Raw genomic sequence first — 20,629 nt, forward strand, 5'->3', positions numbered from 1 at the left:
ATACAGTCCAACAGCAATTGTCTGCCTTAGATGTTTCTCTTGCGATCGCAAGACCCTATTGGACATTGGTAATGTGAAATACTGCAAGTCCATTTCCCTTGTTCATTGGTTAGATGGTTGGGGAGCCGTGTAGCCTCAGTTGTAGCGAAGACAAGGCCTCAAGCCGTGGGCTTGCCTGTTGCCGCAGTCCAGAAGAGAAATTGCCAGAGGCAGTGAAGCACGGCGTCCATACTGATTCGGGGGCTAGCTGTCATCCAGTGGAATGACAAGCTGGATTGTGTGCGTGCATCCGTTCATCTGTGGACTGCTGAGCACTGCTTTTCCTTGCCGATAATACCCATGCACCATCAATTCACAGGACATGTCACTCAGGGACTTGCGCTATATATTCTTTGTGTGGCTGAATGTTTACCTGCTATCTTATGTGCTATATGTACCTTGTGTTGTGTATGATTGTTGGTATTGTGTTTTTCACTTGGCCCCAGAGGAACTCTGTTCCATTTGGCTGCATTCACTGGTATTCTTTTGGTTGAATGGTAGTTGAACAAACTTAATTAGTTACTGTAATTGCCTATAGCATAGGTGAGGCAGGAGAGGATGGGTATGTGAGGGGGATAAGGTTACAGGAAAGTGGGGTAACAGATCTGATGGATGGATCATGGATGAAAATATGAAAAATAACCTTGCTAATAAAGATGACATCAAAGAAAAAGATAAAACTTTAAATTTTCTATAGTTGCATATATCCAAAGGAAGACGGCTATGATTATTTAAACAAACAATCTCTGCCAGGACATTACTACAAAAAAATACAATTCTCCATTCCTGGAGAATGACTAAGCCCAAAGTGCCTTCTCAATGACCTTCCACCATAAGTGAGCCTTTCTAATTCTGACTTTATGAAGAGTGGCACTTGTTTAAATTGCACCCAGCATGCCTGTATGTTTTAACAGAGTATTCCAGTATGTTCATACACATTACAGAAATTTTAACAAGAAATAATATGGCATCTCAGAGACAGTGCATTTAACTATAGTGCAGGTAATACCATTTACAAAAGGCATTAAATTTTCAGAATTAGATTTATTATCACTGATATATACTCAGTGGCCACTTTATTAGAAACACCTGCTTGTTAATGTAAATATCTAATCAGCCAATCATGCAGCAGCAATTCAATGGATGATTAAGAGGTTTTGTTTTCTTCAGGCCAAACATCAGAATGAGGAAGAAATGTGATCTCAGTGACAGACCGTGAAATGAGTGTTAGAGTTATGACAGGCTGGTTTAAGCATCTCTGAAAATGCTGATCTCCTGTGATTTCCCCATACACATTTCTGCTTTACAGAAAATGGTGCAAAAAGCAAAAAAAAAATCATCCAGTGAGCTCAGCTCTGTGGCTGCAAACATCTTGTTAATGAGAGGTCAGAAGAGAATAGCCAGACTGGTTCAAGCTGTTAAAAAGGCAACAGTAACTCAAATAACCATGCAGTAGTGTGCAGATGAGCATGTCTGAATGCACGACATGTTGAATCTTGAAGTGGATGGGCTACAGTAGACAACCACAAACATACACTCAGTGGCCACTTTATTAGGTACAGGAGGTATCTCATAAAGTAGCCACAGAGTGTATGTCCTGAAAGTCATTATGTGGCAGCAGTACTTTGCAAGATGTAAAAAATTACAAGAAGTTACAATAAATAAATAATTCAAAATAGTAATAGCAAGGTACTGTTCATTCATTCATAAACTGATGGCAGAGGAAAAGAAGTTGTTCCTGAAATATTGAGTATGAGCTGTCAGGCACCTGCATCTCCTTCCTGATGGTAGCAATGAGAAGAGGGCATGTCCCGGATGTCCTTTTCTGATAGATGCAAAAGATTCCATGACAGTTCCAGTTGCATAAGGGAAGCCGATATTTACACCTTGAACTTCATGGACAGCATTTACTTTTTCCAAGGTTACGTGAAGAAAATAAAATCTGGTCTGCCTCACTGTTATTTACATTTTCAGGCAGACACAGGCTTTTGGATATCCTGCATTACAGAGACCCTACTTGAAAAGTGTCTAAAAAGATCAAATTTGCCTAGATCAGCACAAGAAAATAAAGAAATGCCATTGTTTAAGAAAACTTAATTACAGTCGGCCCTCCTTATCCGCAAATTCAACCAACCGTGAATCGCAAAAACCTGGACGTGCTCTTCCAGCACTTGTTGTTCGAGCATGTGCAGGCTTTTTTTTCCTTATCATTCTTCCCTAAACAATGCAGTATAACAACTATTTTACATAGCATTTACATTGTATTAGGTATTATAAGTAATCTAGAGATGATTTAAAGTATATGGGAGGATGTGTGTGGGTTATCTGGATCTTAAAAAAATCGGAAGTTCTCTTACTAAAGAAGTTGGAACTGGTACATCCCGTATTATTTAGCGTCAGTTAGTCAAACATTTGTCTTAGTAGATATTTTACCTTTCTATGCATATAAAACACTTAAAAACGTATGTTTCAGTGTCAGGCTCGGCAACGGAAATTCTTGGGACTCAGGACAGACCGCTCCCGAGTGCGCTTTCTAACGTGCCTGGTTGATGTGGAGGATCAAAAACCCAAAACCCCAAAACCCAATAATTAAACCACTGCATTGCTTAGTAATAATTGTAGCTTTCATCGGGGCAGAGCCTTTCTCACTTTATCCTTTAAAATTATTCCGATTGTTGACCGACGTAGCCTAACACTTTTCCAATGACCGGTGGCATTTCACCTCTTTCCGATCGCTTTATTATTTCCACTTTATTTTCATGAACAGAAACACTGCGGATTCAGATCTCTGCCGCCGGGTCCTAATGTCCACCGCACTGAGACAGGTTAAAAAGGTCCACCACATTGAGACAGGTTGAATAAGGGACTTGAGCATCCACGAATTTTGGTATCCACGAGTGGTCCATTTTTTCTGTACCATAATCCCTTATTTCAGCTTTTTTTCCTGTAAGTTTTAAGGTTTCTTTTTGATGGGAACTACATTATAGTTTTGGTAGTAGGCATTATACTTTTTTTGTATATATTTACAGCTCTGTGGGGTCGAACGTTCCGATTAATTTTTCTCTTACGCATTGTAATGTTTGGCCTGGAGTTCTGTAGTGGGAGGGTGGGGAGGATACTAACTTTATATGATTTTATTTTGGGTGCTTTTTCCTTATTGTTATGAATTATATATTAGATAATTTTGTTTTGCACTGTATTAATCTTCATTTTGTTGATTTTTTTTGTATTCATTTTGTAGAAACGCATAAAAAATTAATTTAAAAAAACGAAAGTTTATTGAGAATATAATGTCATTATGGATTAGATATTTTCCACCTATTTGTATTATTTCAATATTGCATAGTTAACAAGAAATATTTTTAGCTATCATATCTAGAATCTCAAATTCAAACAAAAAAATTCCTGAAAAAAACCAAGCTTAAGCCTAACCTTAAGTGATAACAATCAGTAATCAGGATTCTGAAATTGTCTTAAAATGCCACCAGACACAAAGCTCCACAGATTCATAAAAAAACTTCATACCTCCAATCTGTTATCAAGTTCCTTAACTTGTAGAATATCTGCTGAAAATTAGATAATTTCCTCAACTGCTACGAATTCAAACCTTATATATTAGCTTGAAAATAGGAATCTCTGTGCCGGCGAGACTAAGTAAAATAGAAATATTTACATAGTGATTTCCTCTTTCACATCAAGCTAGATTGAACACTGTCTCACGTTACCAACACAATGAATTCAATAGTTTAATTTCACGTTTTTCTTTAGTCCATCATTGCTGCACCCTCACCACCTGTTGCATCAACAGAAATATGAAGGTCTTCTAACATCTCGGCTAGACTGATCCGGGGAGCACCATCATCATCAGTGTCACTTTCAACTGGAACTTTTGAGGAATCTGTGAATAAAAATTACTTGTATTTACTATAATCAGATACATTTGTGTAATTTCTATTAACTGAAATTCAGTATAATGATGTTTCAAATGGAACAGTTTTGAATATTGAACAAATACAATGTCAAATAATTTACAAGAATCAATGAGATTCTTTTGGCTTAAATAACAAAACCTTTTACAAATGCAGGCCATCCTGGATTAAAAATATTTTCACAAATATCCATAAGTCAATTTCGTCCGCAGTCAGAAAATGCACAAATCACTGGATACAGTAAACATATCTCCACAATACTGTAATGAATGCCTTTGAGGAGGACCACTTAAAATGAACATTTATTTACAGTCTTCCCTTGCCTAATTACACTGAAACAGAATCCGGATATCCCAAGTTCAACGTCTAGTTTCAATGAGCTTGAAACAGTTTTGTTTCACAAGTTTCCATATATGTGATTGCTTTTCTAAAGCAATCCTCTTAGGTGCCCTATGGTGTAACTGGCAACCTGTGATCTTAAGAAACAATGCGTCTGATTACTGTGCAGAGGTTACATGCAACCAGGTTTGTTCCCACCCCACCAACACTAAAATAAAATAAAATTATTGGAAAGGGGGTGGGTGGGTGTGTCTGCGTGCATGCGCGCATGCATGCATTGCGTGTTGCTCTGGCTTTCCAGCTTCTGCAGAATCTTCTGTGTTTCCAAAGAAGCTGTGTGTGTGACTGATAACCTGCAGAGTTAGGTCGATCAGTAGCTGGTGGTATACAAGCCAGAATACAAGTTTGCATGCCTTTGCCTGCCAGGGTGCTGAGTGCAAGATCTGGGATATCATGCTGCAGATGTTCAAGGCAAGGTTAGGGCACACTTGAAATATCCGATGCACACTGTGGAAAGGGTGCGGTAGTATTAGAAAGAGTCTAGAAGAAATTCACCAAGATGTCACTGGAACAGATGGCTTTAGTTACAAAGATAGATTGGATAGGCTGGGATTTTTCCAACTTAGGTGGAGGCTGAGGGATGACCTTATAGATGTTTATAAAATTATGAGGAGCATAGGTAGGGGAGAACAGTTATAGTCTTTTTCCCATCTAAAAATTGAAGTCATGGGTTTAAGGTGAGAAGTGAAGTATTTAAAGACAAAATGAAAAGAAAGATTTTCTGTAAAGAGAATGGAGAACATGGATTGAGCTGTCAGAAGAGATGGTGCAGGCAAGTACAATAACAGCATTTAAAAATCATTTGGACAGGTATGTGGATTGGAAAGGTTAGAGAGATGTAGGATAAATGCAGGAATATCAAATTAGCATCGACTGGCACCTTGGTCAGCATGTTTCCATGCTCTACTACTATGACCAACAATGCTTCAGCTCATCAGATTTCACTACAAGATTCAGAAGCAGGTGCACCTGACCCGAGTCCACAGCACCTAAAACCAATTACCTTTTTCAATGCACTGCAGACTTGCAATACAAATAATAATATTTCCAATCCAAAAGAGATGAGCACCGGACGACACTCCGATGCCATCTTGGTGGGGGATTAAAATATTACTGCTTACAAGCATTCTACGGGTCAAAAAAACAACTTTAGCGCTAAACCAGTTTTGATTTCATAACTATACTAAATTGAACATATAGCAGGAATGAAAATGAATGTCAATGAACAGCATTTCTTACCACCCCTCAAACAGGTGCATGAAATTGCATAAGTACAATAAGTACATTGAATTCAGTCAAAAAATTATGTATTTTACCATGAGATTAAGAGATTTAACAGATTTCAGTCAAAGATTCCAGGTATGGATGGAGGGAAAAAAAACAAAGAAAATAATTGTCTCTCGTGTCACATAAAGCAGCAACCTCAATGTGGAACTTACCCCGATAAATATTGATATTTTTTCTGATGATAGCATCATCTTCAAGGTCTTCAAGAAATTCTAAGTATTGTCTAGAATGTACAGAAATCTTTGTTATTATATATAGATTACATGGATCAAGAGTAATTTGAGTTTTTCCACTACAGCCTTTCTCAACCTTTTCAGCATACTCACAGCTATGTTTTAGCACACTTCAGCAAAAGAAAATTGGCTTATCAATTTAAGATCAAATCTAGTTGTGATGCTTGAGGAAAATGAAGGATGTTCAAACAACAAGCATACAGATGGACAGGATCTTACATTACAGCACCACATTAATAATACAGCAGTTAGGAGCCCATCCCACACTGGCAATTTCTGAAAATGAATTGCATAAATCTGATAATATGGAACAATCCCAATATTGATTAGAGCTATCCTATTTTGTTTAAAGAAGAAACAATTTGTTGCCCCTTTGTGGTCTACACTTGGCTTCAGTAACTCATTATATTGTTGCATCACAAGAGCCAGAGGTCGCTCAATTGAAACATGCCAATCTGTATCAACCTGCTTTCCTCATATCTGCACCTTAAATCTCAAAATATAGCAAATATTTATCACTTAGTTTCAAAGATTTTGGGGGAAGATGTTCCACAATTTATTACCATTTGAGGTAGTAACTAGAGACAAAGAAATGGTAGGTGAACTTAATGAGTATTTTGCATTAGTCTTCTCTGTGGAAGACACCAGCAGTGGACCAGAGGTCTGTGAGTGTTAGGGAACAGGAGTGAGTATCATTGCTGTTACGAAGGAAACAGTGCTAGGCAAACTCAAAAGGTCTTAAGGTGGATTAGTCACCTGGGACAGATGGACTACATCCCAGAGCCCTGAAGGAGATTGCTGAAGAGATAATGTATACATTGGTCATGATCTTTCAAGAATCACTTGATTACAAATTACAAATGTCACTCCACTCTTTAAGAAGGGAGGAAAGCAAAAGAAAGGGAATTATAGGCCAGTTAGTCTAACATCAGCAGTTGGAAAAGTTTTGGCATCCATTATTAATTATGAGGTTTCAGGGTACTTGGAGACTAATGATAAAATAAATCAAAGTCAGCATGGCTTCTGTAAAGGGAAATCTTGCCTGACAAATCGATGAGAGTTCTTCGAGGAAGTTAACAAGCAGGGTGGACAAGGGAGACACAGAGGATGTAATTTACTCGATTTTCAAAATACATTTGATAAGGTGCTAGCCACACATGAGGCTGCTTAACAAGATAAAATCCCATGGCATAAGAGGAAAGATACTGGCATGAAATTAGGAATGGCTGACGGGCAGGAGGCAGTGAGTGGGAATAATGGGGGCCTTTTCTGGTTGGTTGCCAGTGACCTCAAGGGTCACATCTTTTGTCAATGATTTAGATAATGGATCTGAAGGATATGTGGCAAAGTTTGCAGATAATATGAAGATAGCTGGAGGGGTAGTAGTACTGAAGCAATGTGACTGCAGCAGGACTTTCACAAATTGGAAGAATGGCAAAAAAGTGGAAAATGGAATACAGTGTTGGGAAATGTACGATAACGCTTTTTGGTAAAAGGAACAAATAATGCAGATTATTATCTAAATGGGAAGAAAATTCAAAACATCAGAGGTACAGCGGGACTTGGGAGTTCTTGTGCAAGACTCCCAGAAGGTTAATTTACAGGCTGAGTCTGTGGTAAAGAAGGCAAATGCAATGTTAGTATTCACATCAAGGAGAATAGAATATAAAAACAAGTTGGTAATGTTGAGGCTTTATAAGACATTAGTCAGGCCACACTTGGAGTATTGTCAATAATGTTGGGCCCCATATCTCAGATTTATTCTCATTGGAGAGAGTCCACAGGAGGCTCAATTCTAGCACTGTTCTTCCACCCTAATGACAACCTTTAGCTCCCTATTACCATGTTATTGCCAAATTATTATTATTTAATTAATTATTATGAAGACCAATACAATTCCTTTAACATACAAGTCACTTCCAACATGACTCCCTTCTCCATTCATCCCTCCTGGTACTTAACCTTGCAAGTGGAACAAATACCACATCTGTCCCTATACCTCCTCCCTCACTACCATTCTGGGTCCCAAACTGTCCTTGCAGGTGAGGTGACACTTAAACTGAGAGTTGGTCGGGGTCCTCTACTATATCTGGTGTTTCCGGTGTGGCCTCCTGTATACTGTATCGGTAAGACCTGAGGTAGATTGGGAGACCACTTCGCCAAGCACTATGCTGTATTCGCCAGGAAAAAGCAGGATTGCCTGGTGGCCACCCATTTCAATTCTATTTCCCATTCCCATCCTGACATATCAGTCCATGGCTTCTCCTACTGCCATGATGAGGCCACACTCAGGTTGGAGAAGTAACACCTAATATTCCATCCTGGTAGCCTCCAACCTGATGGCACAAACATCGACTTCTCAAACTGCCTGTAGTTGTCCCCTTTCACCATTTCCCTATTTACACTTCCCTCTCACCTTATCCCCTTACCTGTCCATCTCCTGTCGCTGGTGTTCCTCCTCCCTCCCAATCTTCCATGGTCTTCTACTCTCTTCTATCAGATTCCCTCCTTCTTCAGCCTTTTATCTCTTTCACCAACTTCCCAGCTCTTTACTTCACCCTTCTCCCTCTCTCATCTACCACTCTGCACTACTTCCTCCCCTCCTCCCCACCTTCATGTTTTGACTTTTTTTTTCTCCCCAGTCCTGATGAAGGGTCTCAGTCCAAAATATCGACTGTTTACTCTTTTCCATAAATGCTGCCTTGTCTGCTGAGTTCCTCTAGCAATCTGTTTGCATTGCTTACATTTCCTTTAAACTCTGTTCAAAATTCCTCAACCCTTACAATTGATTATATTTACCTCTTGGCCCTTTGTCTCTAATACAGGATGCTGTATGAACCAAGATTTCAACTGTTCATTACCAGAATTGCTCATTTCCAAAATATTGCCTATTTTCTTCCTATTACATTGCCAGCCAACTGAAGCCTCTATTCAGAGTTTTTGCAATCTCCAACTTGGTTGCTTCTAAGTTATTCAAGGATCTCAGGCTCAAAGCTAATAACCTGGAATCTGAGCTTCAAACACTGCAACACTTTAGGGAGGGGTAAGAGTTACCTGGACACACTGTTACAAGAGGCAGTTACACCCATAAGATTAACGAATGTCAGGTCCAAGAGGGTTCAGCTGAAAGTGAGGCAGGTAGTGGGATCCAAGAGGTAGTGCTGCAGAAGCCTCAACCATTAAACTTGTCAAAAAGGTTTGAGATTTGTACTCTGCGTGGGCAACAGTGGAGGCTGTAGGAAAGATGAGCAACCATACCACTGTGGTTCAGGGAGCAATTCAATAAGGGGGAGAGAAGAGAAATGTATTGTAACTGGAGATGGTATAGTCAGGAGAATAGGCAATTATTATCTGTCATAACCTCGAAGGCTGCTTTTGTTACCCGTCTGGTCCTCGGGTTCAGCATATCACATTTGGCCTGCAGACGAATTTTGAGGGGGGGGGGGGGGGGGAAGATCCAGTTGCTGGAGGTGGAATAAGGAAAATTATTGAGGGAGTTATATACAGGGTTCCAAATAGCTAGGATGTGGTGTACAAATTATTACAGGAGATAGAAAAGGCATGAATGAAAGACAAGGTTAAGGTAGTCATGGAGATCTTCAATATGCAGGCAGATTGGGAAAATCAGGTAGACACTAGATCCCAAGAGACAGAATTTGTAGAATGATCGCAAGATGAATTGTAGTCAAATACACAAGGGAAAAGGCAATTCTAGACTTGGTGCTGTGCAATGATCCAGAGTTGACTAGGGAGCTAAGGTAAAGGTATCCTTAAGGCAGCAATGATCATAATATATTAGAATTCACTGTGCAGCTTGAGAGGGAGAAGCTAAAATTGGATACAATTATATTAGTGTAAAGAGGGTTTCTTCTTTTTGTTAACTAGCAGGAATGCTAATTTACTGATAACGAGAATGGTATTCCTTTGTAAACCAAATGGGGATTAATGTTCTTTCTTCTGAGTCTGTAAGCTTTTGTTGACGGGCTTTTGGGCAGATCGGCGCGAGGGGGTCAAGAGAGAGGACGTAATGCTGTAAGTTGGGCGAGGATCGGACCCCAAAGGGGGGTCCGATGCCGGGAGATTCTCCGAGGAGGGGGGGGATGTAGCTAGATGTGCTTAGTTGACCACTCGGAGGGTCCTGAGCTGTTTGGAGAGTCGAGGAGTTCGGAGGGTCCTGAGCTGCGAGTCGAGGAGTTCGGAGGGGATCGAATGGTGGCCAGAAGACTTCAGAAATTGAGCTCCAACGGCTGTGCACGAAGTGGTTTGGACTTTGATAAGTTTGGCGCCTTTTCTTTAATTTTCTCTTCATATATACTGTATCGTTATTAATCACTTAGTTATAGTAACCTTTATAAATTGTACTCATTTAATCGCATATGGTGTACTGTCTGTTTTTGGGCGAGGCGGGGACATCACACAGCATCCACACCAGCTGATTACCCAGTTTGGCGGGGCCGAAGGCTGCTCCCCCTAGACAAGAACGAGCTGAGCGAGCCTGAGGCGACCCAGGGAGTTACATTACAGTTGCGTGAAGGTAACGACACAGGCACAAGAGAGGAGCTGGCCAAAGTTGATTGGAAGTGGACACTAGGAGGATGATAGTACAGCAGTAACTGAGGGAGATTCTGTGAGTAATTCAGAAGGTTCAGGATCATTTCATCCCAAGGAAGCAACAATATTATAAAGGGAGGATGAAGTAACAGTGGCAAGGAAGGTCAAGGAAAGCATAAAAGCAATAAAGAATACATTTAATATTGAAAAAAAATGAACAGGAAGCCAGAGGACTGTGAAACTTAAAAATCAACAGAAGGCATTTAAAAAAACAATAAAGGAAGGGAAAATGAAATACGAAAGTAAACTACTCAATACAAAAGAGAATACCAAAAGTTCACTTGAATGCATGAAGAAAGGCAAAAGTGGACATTAGACTGCTAGAAAATGACCATGGGAAAGTAGCAAAAGGAACAAAGAAATGACAGATGAAATAAATAAGTATTTTGCATCCACCTTCACTACAGAAGACACCAGCAAAATGCCAGAATTTCGAGAGTTGGCTGCTAGTGACAAGCGGTGTTCCACAGAGGTTGACGTTCCGTTCACTACTTTTCCCATTACATGTTAATTATCTCAGTGAGTGAATAGATGGAATTACAGCCAAGATTGCATTCGATACAAAGGTAGGTGGAGGGAAAGAGAAAGGGGACTCGGATGGGTTGGGAGAATGAGCAAGAAAGTAGCAGATGGAATACAGTGCAGAAAAGTCTATGGTCATGCACTTTGGTAGAAGGAATAAAAATATAGACTAGTATCTGAGTGGAAAAAGAATTCAGAAATCACAGGGTCAGCAGGACTTGCGAGTCATAATGCAGCTTTTCCTAACGGTTAACTAGGAGATTAAGTATGAAGTGAGGATGGTAAGTGTAATGTTAGAAGTCATTTTGAGAGGATTAGAATATAAAAGGAAGAATGTAATGATAGGCTTTATATGATATTGATCAGACCACATTTGGGACACTGTGAGCAGCAATGAGAACCAAAATGAAGAAAGGATGCTCCAGCATTGGAAAGAGCCCAGAGAAAGTTTACATGAATGATCCTGGGACAGAAAAGGTTAATGCATGAGGAGCTTATTTATTGGTTCTGTGCTTGCACCTGCTAGCGTTTAGAAGACTCAGAATCAGGATTAGTATCACTGGCATACCTCGTGAAATTTGTTAACTTGGCAGCAGCAGTACAATGCAATACATGATAAATATAGAAAAAAAACAAATGAATTCAGTAAGCAGATATATTTGTATATTAAATAGTTAAAATTAAAAATAGAGTGAAAACTTTTTTTTTTTAAAAGTGAGGTAGCATTCTTGGGTTCAATGACCACTTAGCAATTGGATGGCAGAGGGGAAGAAGCTGTTCCTGAATCGCTGAGTGTGTGTCTTCAGGCTTATGTACTTCCTTCCTGACTGTAACAATAAGAAGAGGGCATGTTCTGTGTGATGGGGGTTCTTAATAATGAATGCCACCTTTCTGAGGCACTGCTCCTTGAAGGTGTCTTGGATACTACTGAATCTGATTCTTTAGCCAGAGGGTGAAGAATCCATAGAATCATAACCACAAACAGCCGTGGAAATCATGTTGTTGAGTATATTTAAAGTGCAGGTTGATTTGTTCTTGATTAGTAAGAGTGTCAATAAGTACAGGGAAAAGGCAGGAAAATGGGATGAGGAGGAAATGATGAATCAGCCATGACTGAATGGTGATGCACTCAATGGGCTGAATGGCCTAACTCCGTTCTTATGTCTGATGGTCTACCTTGATCCTCTTGTTAACCTCCTGTTTTTCTTTGCATCTTACAAAATTCAACCACCAAACTCAAGTACTTTCAACTCAATGCCCATTAATACAACAACTCCTCGGACATTTCTACCTACAGTAGCTTTTTGTTTGGTGACACAGCTTCAGATATCTATAACCATGAGATTTGTGAGGAAATAGTAGACTATACTATACTTTTCATCATCTGTTCCCATCTCGTCATGATCTTTATCCAGTTCTTTAAGTTTCCAGTTCCGACGATGTTGTCGTCTGGCTCGATCATAGCTCTTCTTGATTAAAATCTGAAGGAAGAATACATACTTATCAGTAAATAAGTATAAATAATTCACAAGTTATTGTATCTTCAAATTAATGCAGATAAAATCAGTCCATGCTAAAGAACATTTTCCAATTTTTTTAAGAATAATGTTTTTATAAGTTTAAGTTTATGCTTTTAATAATCATCGTTGTTAACAGTTAGACCACTTACAGCTCAAAGTGTTTTACAAGGTGGTAGAAAATCATGGATGTAAAGTGGGATAAAGAAAAGTGAGAAATAATGCAATGAAAAGCAGTTTTATAAAGCCTGTTATAAACAAAACAAACAAAGAACTCTACAAGTGTAAACTGTAGTTTAGCATGGACTTGTTCAAAAAAATGAACATGGTACTAAGGCTAAGGCTGCATTATACTGTATGAGCATGTATAGGCATGATAAATCATTCCTGCCTCTATCCTATACATTCCTTTCATTATTTTATGTTTCTGTAAGGTTCCCTCTCATTCTTCTGAATTCCAATGAGTATAGTCCCAGACGACCCATTCTCTCTTCTCACATGCCAACTCCTTCACCTCTGGAATCAATCTGGCAAAGCCCTTCTGCACCAACTCCAAAACCAGTAAATCTTTTCTCAAAAGAGAGCAGAAGTACACCCAGCATTGCAGGTGTGGCCTCACCAGTTCTTATTATATAAGAATGCTTCTTACCACATCAGGAACTCGTTGAGGATTCATTTTATTCACGTGTTCATCATTGAGATTTGAATTAACCAAATCAAACCTAAAATTAAAAGCAAATTATTTTAAATTCAGATAAATCCTTTAACATGTGCGTGCACACACACACAAACACAAATTATGAGTACCTTATCTTTAAGAACACATACTATGCAGGGATTTTGTAAAATGAAAATAACTAGTTTGTGAATAAAAAGCAAAATTCACAGATTTGAGTAGATGCATATAAATATTTCAAATCTACCATCTTAGAAGACAATTCACATCTCAAGCCATAATGCTTTATAGTTAACTAATGTTTTATATAGGAAATTACTAACCCCAATACCAGGTCACCATGATTAAGTAAATGCCCCAAATGAGTACGACAATAGTATTGTTGACTGGTGTTCATTTCAGATGTTTTTTGTACCCAGGCCTCAGCCAAAGAATGCTAGAATAAAAATATGAAAAAAAACATGAATTTAAAGCATAACTTACATATTTTGACAAACATTTTTGCCATTTATATTGCTTCTGTAGGACTAACACAAGTCTTAAAATTGATTGCACTTTAGTGAAAATCTTCTGAAAACAGTTTAGTGAAAACAGTTCTGACTTCTACATTTTCCAGAAATTAGCACTATAACTGTATGCATCTGCAAATGTACACTTTTAGAAAACTATCAAAAAGTAGCTAAACCAACTTATCCAAATGAGTAAGTTTTAAAGATGATATCTAAAAATACGGTTTTGTTAATAGTTGACCAATGTTGTACAGTAACCTGATTACGCAGGGATTACTGTGGGATCAGTTAAGTACTAACTTATTTAAATTTCTGTTGACAGCTTGGTATAAAGAAGCAACAACATTTGAAAGTGTAGCAAGTATCTCAATGTACATTATATCACGGAAATTTAATCTAACAAACTGAATACAGCACTTAAGAGAGATTACTGGCACAGTCCAACAAAAGCTTAATCAAAGAAGTAAGTTTTAAAAAATGTCTTAAAAGAAATTATGGAAATACAGAGTGGAGAAGTTGAGGAGGTAACTCCAGGGTTAACAGCTATGTCTTTCCTACCACTTGGGTGAACAAAATTTGGCAAGAAATGGGGAACAGGAACAAAATTGGTTGACAAAAAAATTGGTTGACATAAACAAAAAGTTTATGAAAGTACACATTACATTATCAAAGTTTGTGAAGGAGTATGTGAAAATTCATCTTTGTAGAGTTAGATAATTCCAATGTTTCATATGTAAGAAACAAAAGCTTTCCTTGCTTTCAGTAAATACAGTGAATATTTTTTACATGCAATACAGTTGTAGAATTAGTGAATATATCACTATAGTGGAATGGAGATGCAGTCCATGTCCAATGGAAGGAAATAAACAGAATATGCATTGACATTTAATTATAGGATACAATGTTCAAAATATCTAGACTATGGAAGAGAATAATAAAAGGACAAAAGTCCAAATGAGAACAAATGAAACAAAGGGCAGCATTTCTCTCAATGCACATCAGTCTGCATAAACCATCATCTGCCCATTTACACTGATCCTACATTGAATCACTTACTTTCACTCATTCTCATCAAACCCTCCCAGAACCTACCACTCACCTGTACACTAGGGAGTATCACAAAGGTCAATTTGTTATATAAGCACGGAGCAAGAATAACAATGGAGTAGAGGTTTCACTGTGTCATGTTAATAACGGCATACACAGGGCAACCTAAAGTGCAGGAGCTACGAACTGGGCAAACCAAATCAACAACATGCTTGAAAGCCCATTCTCAAAAGAGAGAGCCCTCCACGCAATCAATCTGAGACAGTACATCACTCCTCCCCCCCCCCCGCCCCCCACAGATGGGAACCACAGAGGAAAGGAATAAGTGTGGTAAACTAAGAAAAATGGTGAAATGTCTACCCTGCTTGGAGCCCATCAAATGGTTGGTGCAACCTTGTGGACCACTACTGGGGGTTAACTTCTTTTTCTGTGCCATTCTGATTAGCTGATGTTGAAGGCAATGGGCTGAGAATCTCCTCTTGATGAAGTGTCCATGGTTCATCTGCTGGGACACTGACTTTATCAGTAGAGGACACTTTTGTAGCTTCCCCGAGTATCCCAGCAGTTTACTGGCATATATGATCCAAATGAAGTCTCACAATTTATCCATCTGGCAGCATAAGCTCTACTACTTGACCAGATGACAGCCAGTGGCCAGTTTTCTTCCTGTGGGATGCTCGTGTAGATTTTGTCTCTGTATCAAACATTCTCAGCCTATCAGAGTCAGCATGTCATATTTTTGCTTCATAGCCTCTTGCTTGCACAAATTCTGTGCTTTAGAGCTGACTGAATGCAGAGCTCTCTGTAGTCAGTCAAATTCACATACGGCACTGGGAGGGCCGTGTTAAAACTTCAGCTGGCAATTCCTCTTCGGGTCAACAGCATCGATCTGAAGTGTCAGCTTGGAAAACAAGCTAGTGCTTTTGTAATAGGGAATTCAATGCCAGGTTCCCCCCAGTACAACTGATGTAGGACTGCACCAATGGCATCTTTTTAATCCAATTTCTGCCCAGCAAATTAGGCTGTTGGCCTCCCCTAACCACATGCACAGGTAAGCAAAACAGGTCCCACTGTATAATAACGTCTGCCATAAAGACCCCACAGAATTTCCATATGTCCATACTATCTCCAGTGTAGCTGCAGAGCACAGGCGATTGGAATTTTGGAATCTGGCATATGGATAATTCACTTACCAAGGTCATGACTGATCCAGTATCCACTTTAAATTTCACAAGCTGGTTGTCCATTGCAAGTGTAACCAAGAAGGCTGGTTTCGGTGGCCCATGTCATGGGGTCAGAAAATAATGCTCACTCCTTTGCTTCAGCTGTGTCCTTGTAGATTTGGTGGTTGAATTCTGCTGTTTTTTCATGGCACATTGCTTCGCAAAGCACAGAACAGGCAGAGGGTCTTTTGCTGCCTGAATCAGACCATTGGGCATGACCTTCACAACGATGGCATCTCCATGGAGACTTAGGTGACATCTGGGATGACTGTAGACCGTGGGTCAGTAGTCAATGGTAAACACTGACGTTTTCAGGAGGGGGCTGAAGGCCACCTCCCAGTGACGAGCAGTGGAGAATACTTCATCACAGGACAAATTGTGCTTTTCAGGCAGGAGACTCTCCTTTGTCCTCGCATCTTAGACTCCAACAATCTGTGCTTGGTAAGCATCACTTCTTCAAATTTGCTTGGGAGAATATCTTTACACTTGCATTCCTGCATCACTAGGGTCAATCGAGTGGTAAACTCATCTATACTTTTGTCAGGGGTGTGTCACGGATGTGAGAACCTGAAGCATGTCATAAAGACACTGTCCTGTGTCTCCCAACACTGTCCTAACCTCAATGAGTCTTATCAGTTCTGATTCTTTCGATTTCTGCCCGAGGTCTCCCAAGTGCATGCAGAGCAGCTTGAGTTTCATTGCTTCCTCTAGTTTTGCCACTGGTAAAACTGGTAGGGGTTTGATGTAGTCCATGAAGGTTTCCTTCCATTGCAGACAGGTTCCAGTAGTCAGCTTTGCTGCAGCCCAAAATGGATTTGACCATAAGATATAGGTGCAGAATTATGCCATTCAGTCCATCAAGTCTACTCCGCCATACCATCGTGGCTGATTTATTACCCTCTCAACTCAATTCTCCTGCCTGCTCATCATAACCCTATCATAATACTCCAAGTGTTCCCTTATAAAGCCTCAGCATTACATCCTTGATTTTATATTCTAGTCCTATCAAAATGTGTATTAACATTGCATTTGCTTTCCACCGATTCAACCTGCAAATTAGCCTTAGGGGATCCTGCACAAGGGCTCCCAAGTCCCTTTGCACCTCCGATTTTTGAATTTTTTTCCTTGTTTGGAAGAGTCTTTACCTTTATTCCCTATACCAAAGTGGATGATCAAACACTCCCTCCATTATATTCCATCTGCCACTGCGTTGCCCATTCTCCAAATCTAAGTCTTTCTGCAGACTCCCTGCTTCCTCAACACTACTTGCCTCTCCACCTATTTTCACATTGTCTGCAAACTTGGCCACACAGCCATCAATTTTGTCAGCCAAATCATGGCATAGAACGTGAAAAGAACCAACTGCTCCAGTTTCCTACCACAGTCCATAGACATACTCAATGGTAGGTTAATTCAATGGTCCCCAACGTGAGGAAATGGTATGATTTGCCGATATGAAACAATATGAGTCAGCTGCACCTTTCCTCATTCCGTCACGCCCACAATTGAACTTGAATGCACGTGAGGTCATTGCGCACGCAAAGTCATTACCCACACGAGGTCATCAGTCACCTAAACGCAGTGATATCCTAGCACCAGGGATCACTGGTTAGCCTTGGGTAACCAGCCACCTTGCACAGCTGGCAAGAAGTGCTGTTGATACAGGCCTGGAGCGCGGACAGATGAGCGCCGCCTCTAAACCTGTTTAGCACACCGATTGTTCATGGAGAACCCCATGCTAAAATATTCGCAGATGACCTAATTCCGGCTCGGGGTGTGTTTAATACCCAGATGTTACTTAAAATGTTATGATGCTATTGACTTATAAATGAGTTATAATTGACTTATCGCTATATTCATGTGAGGAAAATATGCGCTGTGTTTAATATTAAATTTGTAGATAAACCCTTTTAGAAACAAAATTGAGTGTATTAGCCACTTCTAAGTGACTTATAGATGACTTATCACCTATATTCTGGTCATGATTAACACACCACCCACCCCGACCCGTCGGCCGGTCCGCATGAATATTGTCAATACTAAACTGGTCCACGGTGAAAAAAAGGTTTGTGACCCCTGGGTTAATTGGTCATTGTAAATTGCCCCAAGATTAGGCTAGTGTTGAATTTAGGGTTTCTGGTTGCCTGGCTCCAAGGGCCAGAAGGGCCTAATCTGCACTGTATTTCAATAAATACATAAAAATAAACAAACACCACCAGTTAACAGCAGCCAACCAGAAAAAGCCTCCTTTATTCCCACTGTTTACCTCTTGCCAGTCAGCCAATCTTCTATCCATGCTATTATCTTTCCTGTAATACCTTGAGCTCTTATCTTGTTTAGCAGCTTCATGCCCAACGCCTTCTGAAAATTCAAGGAAATGACATCCACTGACTCTCCTTTGTCTATCCTGCCTGTTATTTCCTCAAAGAATTCCAATAGATTTGTCAGGTAAGATTTCCCCTTAGGGAAACAGTGCTATCTGTGGCCTATTTTATCATGCGCCTCCAAATACCCCGAAACCTCATCCTTAACAATGGACTTCAACATCTTCCCAGCACTGAAGTCAGGCTAACTAGCCTATTAATTTCCTTTCTTCTGCCTCCTTCCTTTCTTTCTTGAAGAGGGGAGTGACATTTGCAATTTTCCAGTCTTCCAGAACCATTCCAGAATTTAGTGATTCTTGAATTATTATTAATGGCAGGTTTTAGAAGTTTTATGTTTTCGGAAGTGGTTAGAAACTGGAGCACCATATAGTCATAGGGAAAACATGCAAATATCAGAAAGCTGGCACCTTAATGGATTAAATCATGCCTCTCACTACCCATTTACTATGTAATTGCCATCAGATGATTTTTGGGATACCTTTTATATTAACTGCCATTCTGTTTTCATTTTTTCTCTTCAGCAGTGTTACTTTACATTTTGCCCTCTTCGTCCCTCAGAAATAGTCTGTCTACTTACCCTGGTGGATTTTGTGCCTGTACCAGGCACATTCTTGTTGTCTCCAATTATTTCAATATCTATTACAATAAATTCCTCCAGCTGCCCAGGTTGACTTAGACTGTAAAAAGGGTAGCGCCAATAAGTGGAACCATCAATCTCTGCAACTGTAAGTAATGGAAAAGTAAATTAAGATATCTGTCGTGTCATTCTTTACTTTACTGCATCAATGAAATAAATCATTAAATTACAAAGGTAATTTGAAAAGCTACCACAAATAAACCTAGGTCCTCCCATCTCCCAGCTGCAGAAATGCTCCCTTCCTATGCTCTAGATTTCTAAAATTCAATTAAAATTGAAGCACCCATGCTGCAAAAACTTACTCTGCAAGCTGGTAGGATCGATGAGGTGCACAGCACTAGTCACTCGAGCACAAACACATATCTGACTCATGTTTCCAAGGCTCTGGGCTACACGTGGTGGCAAGCATACCAGATTGTCCTATAAAAGGAGGATACAAAGTAGTCTGCAGAATACAGCAAACACTCTGCTGCACAATAATATTTTCTTTAAAGTTCAAGTTTATTACTGGAAGTATCTTCTACTTTATGACCAATAACATGTACTTTTTAAAATGTACAGCATTATGCTAAATTAAGTATGCCCGACTGCAATGTTTAAGAGGTTTAGATGTGTAAATGGATGGTAGGGGTCTGGTCCCACTGCACGCTAATGGGAGTAGGCAGTTTAAATGGTTCGGCACAGACTAAATGGACCTAAGGGCCGGTTTTTGTGTTGTACTTTTCTATGACCTTATGACTCCAAGTTCCATTTTCATTACCTTTCTTTCAAGAATTCATTGTAAATCTTGGTGGCCACATTATTGAATAGCAGATATGATAGATGTTCATTTTTAATTACTAAGTGTGGTATAATCAGTACATATGTAGAATTAAAGTGATATAAATCAACAAGAGGAGCACAAAAATACTTCCCCAGATTGCATGCAGATCTAGAGAACATACAGTGAAATTTGTATACTTTATTTCAAAATATTGAACAAATAATTTATTGAGTATCAAAAAGAGTTTCATGACACTAATATCACCTAGAGTTAAATGCCACTATAGGATTAAGACCATTATGTCATAGCAATCAGCCCATGAAGTTTGCTCTACCATTCACTCATGGTTGATTTAATTTCTCTCTCAACCCCATTTTCTAGCCTTCTCCCTATAATCTTTGGCATCTGTACTAATTAAGTACCCAACTCCACCTTAAATATACCTAAGGATTTGGCCTCCACAGCCATCTGAGGTAATGAACTCCACAGACTCACTACACTCTGATTAAAGAAATTCCACAACTCTAAAGTGACATGCTTTTATTACAAGGTTGTGTCCTGAGGTGCTGGAATCTCACACTACTAAAAACATTCTCTCCACACAGGCTTTCCAATATTTGGTAGGTTTCAATGAGATTTCCCCCACTCCCACCTTCTCATTCTTCTCAACTCCAAGTTAAGGCTTAGAGCCATCAAACAGTCCTTAAACACTGACCATTTCATTCCCATGATAATTCGCGTAAGCCTCCTCTGGACCCTCTTCAATACCAGCACATCCTTTCTTAGATATGGGGCCCAAAACTACTCACAATCCTCCAAATGTACTCCGAATGCCTTCTTAAAGCCTCCACAT

The 20,629-nt window shown here is 39.5% G+C and overlaps 1 protein-coding gene across 1 annotated transcript in view; it reads right to left on the reverse strand.

The window, feature by feature from the left end:
• Positions 1-3,294: 3,294 nt before the first annotated feature.
• The window catches only part of nmd3 (NMD3 ribosome export adaptor), a 59,899-nt gene continuing 42,564 nt past the window's right edge, over positions 3,295-20,629 (reverse strand). The window contains exons 9-15 of the mRNA XM_059947020.1: positions 19,316-19,433; positions 18,954-19,099; positions 13,537-13,649; positions 13,187-13,259; positions 12,395-12,501; positions 5,807-5,877; positions 3,295-3,937 (exon numbers count right to left, since the gene is read on the reverse strand). Coding sequence (XP_059803003.1) covers positions 3,804-3,937; positions 5,807-5,877; positions 12,395-12,501; positions 13,187-13,259; positions 13,537-13,649; positions 18,954-19,099; positions 19,316-19,433 — 762 coding nt within the window. The 3' untranslated portion in view covers positions 3,295-3,803. The remainder of the gene's footprint in view (positions 3,938-5,806; positions 5,878-12,394; positions 12,502-13,186; positions 13,260-13,536; positions 13,650-18,953; positions 19,100-19,315; positions 19,434-20,629) is intronic.

Source organism: Hypanus sabinus, chromosome 2 (assembly GCF_030144855.1).
Source record: "Hypanus sabinus isolate sHypSab1 chromosome 2, sHypSab1.hap1, whole genome shotgun sequence".
Lineage (NCBI taxonomy): Eukaryota > Metazoa > Chordata > Chondrichthyes > Myliobatiformes > Dasyatidae > Hypanus > Hypanus sabinus.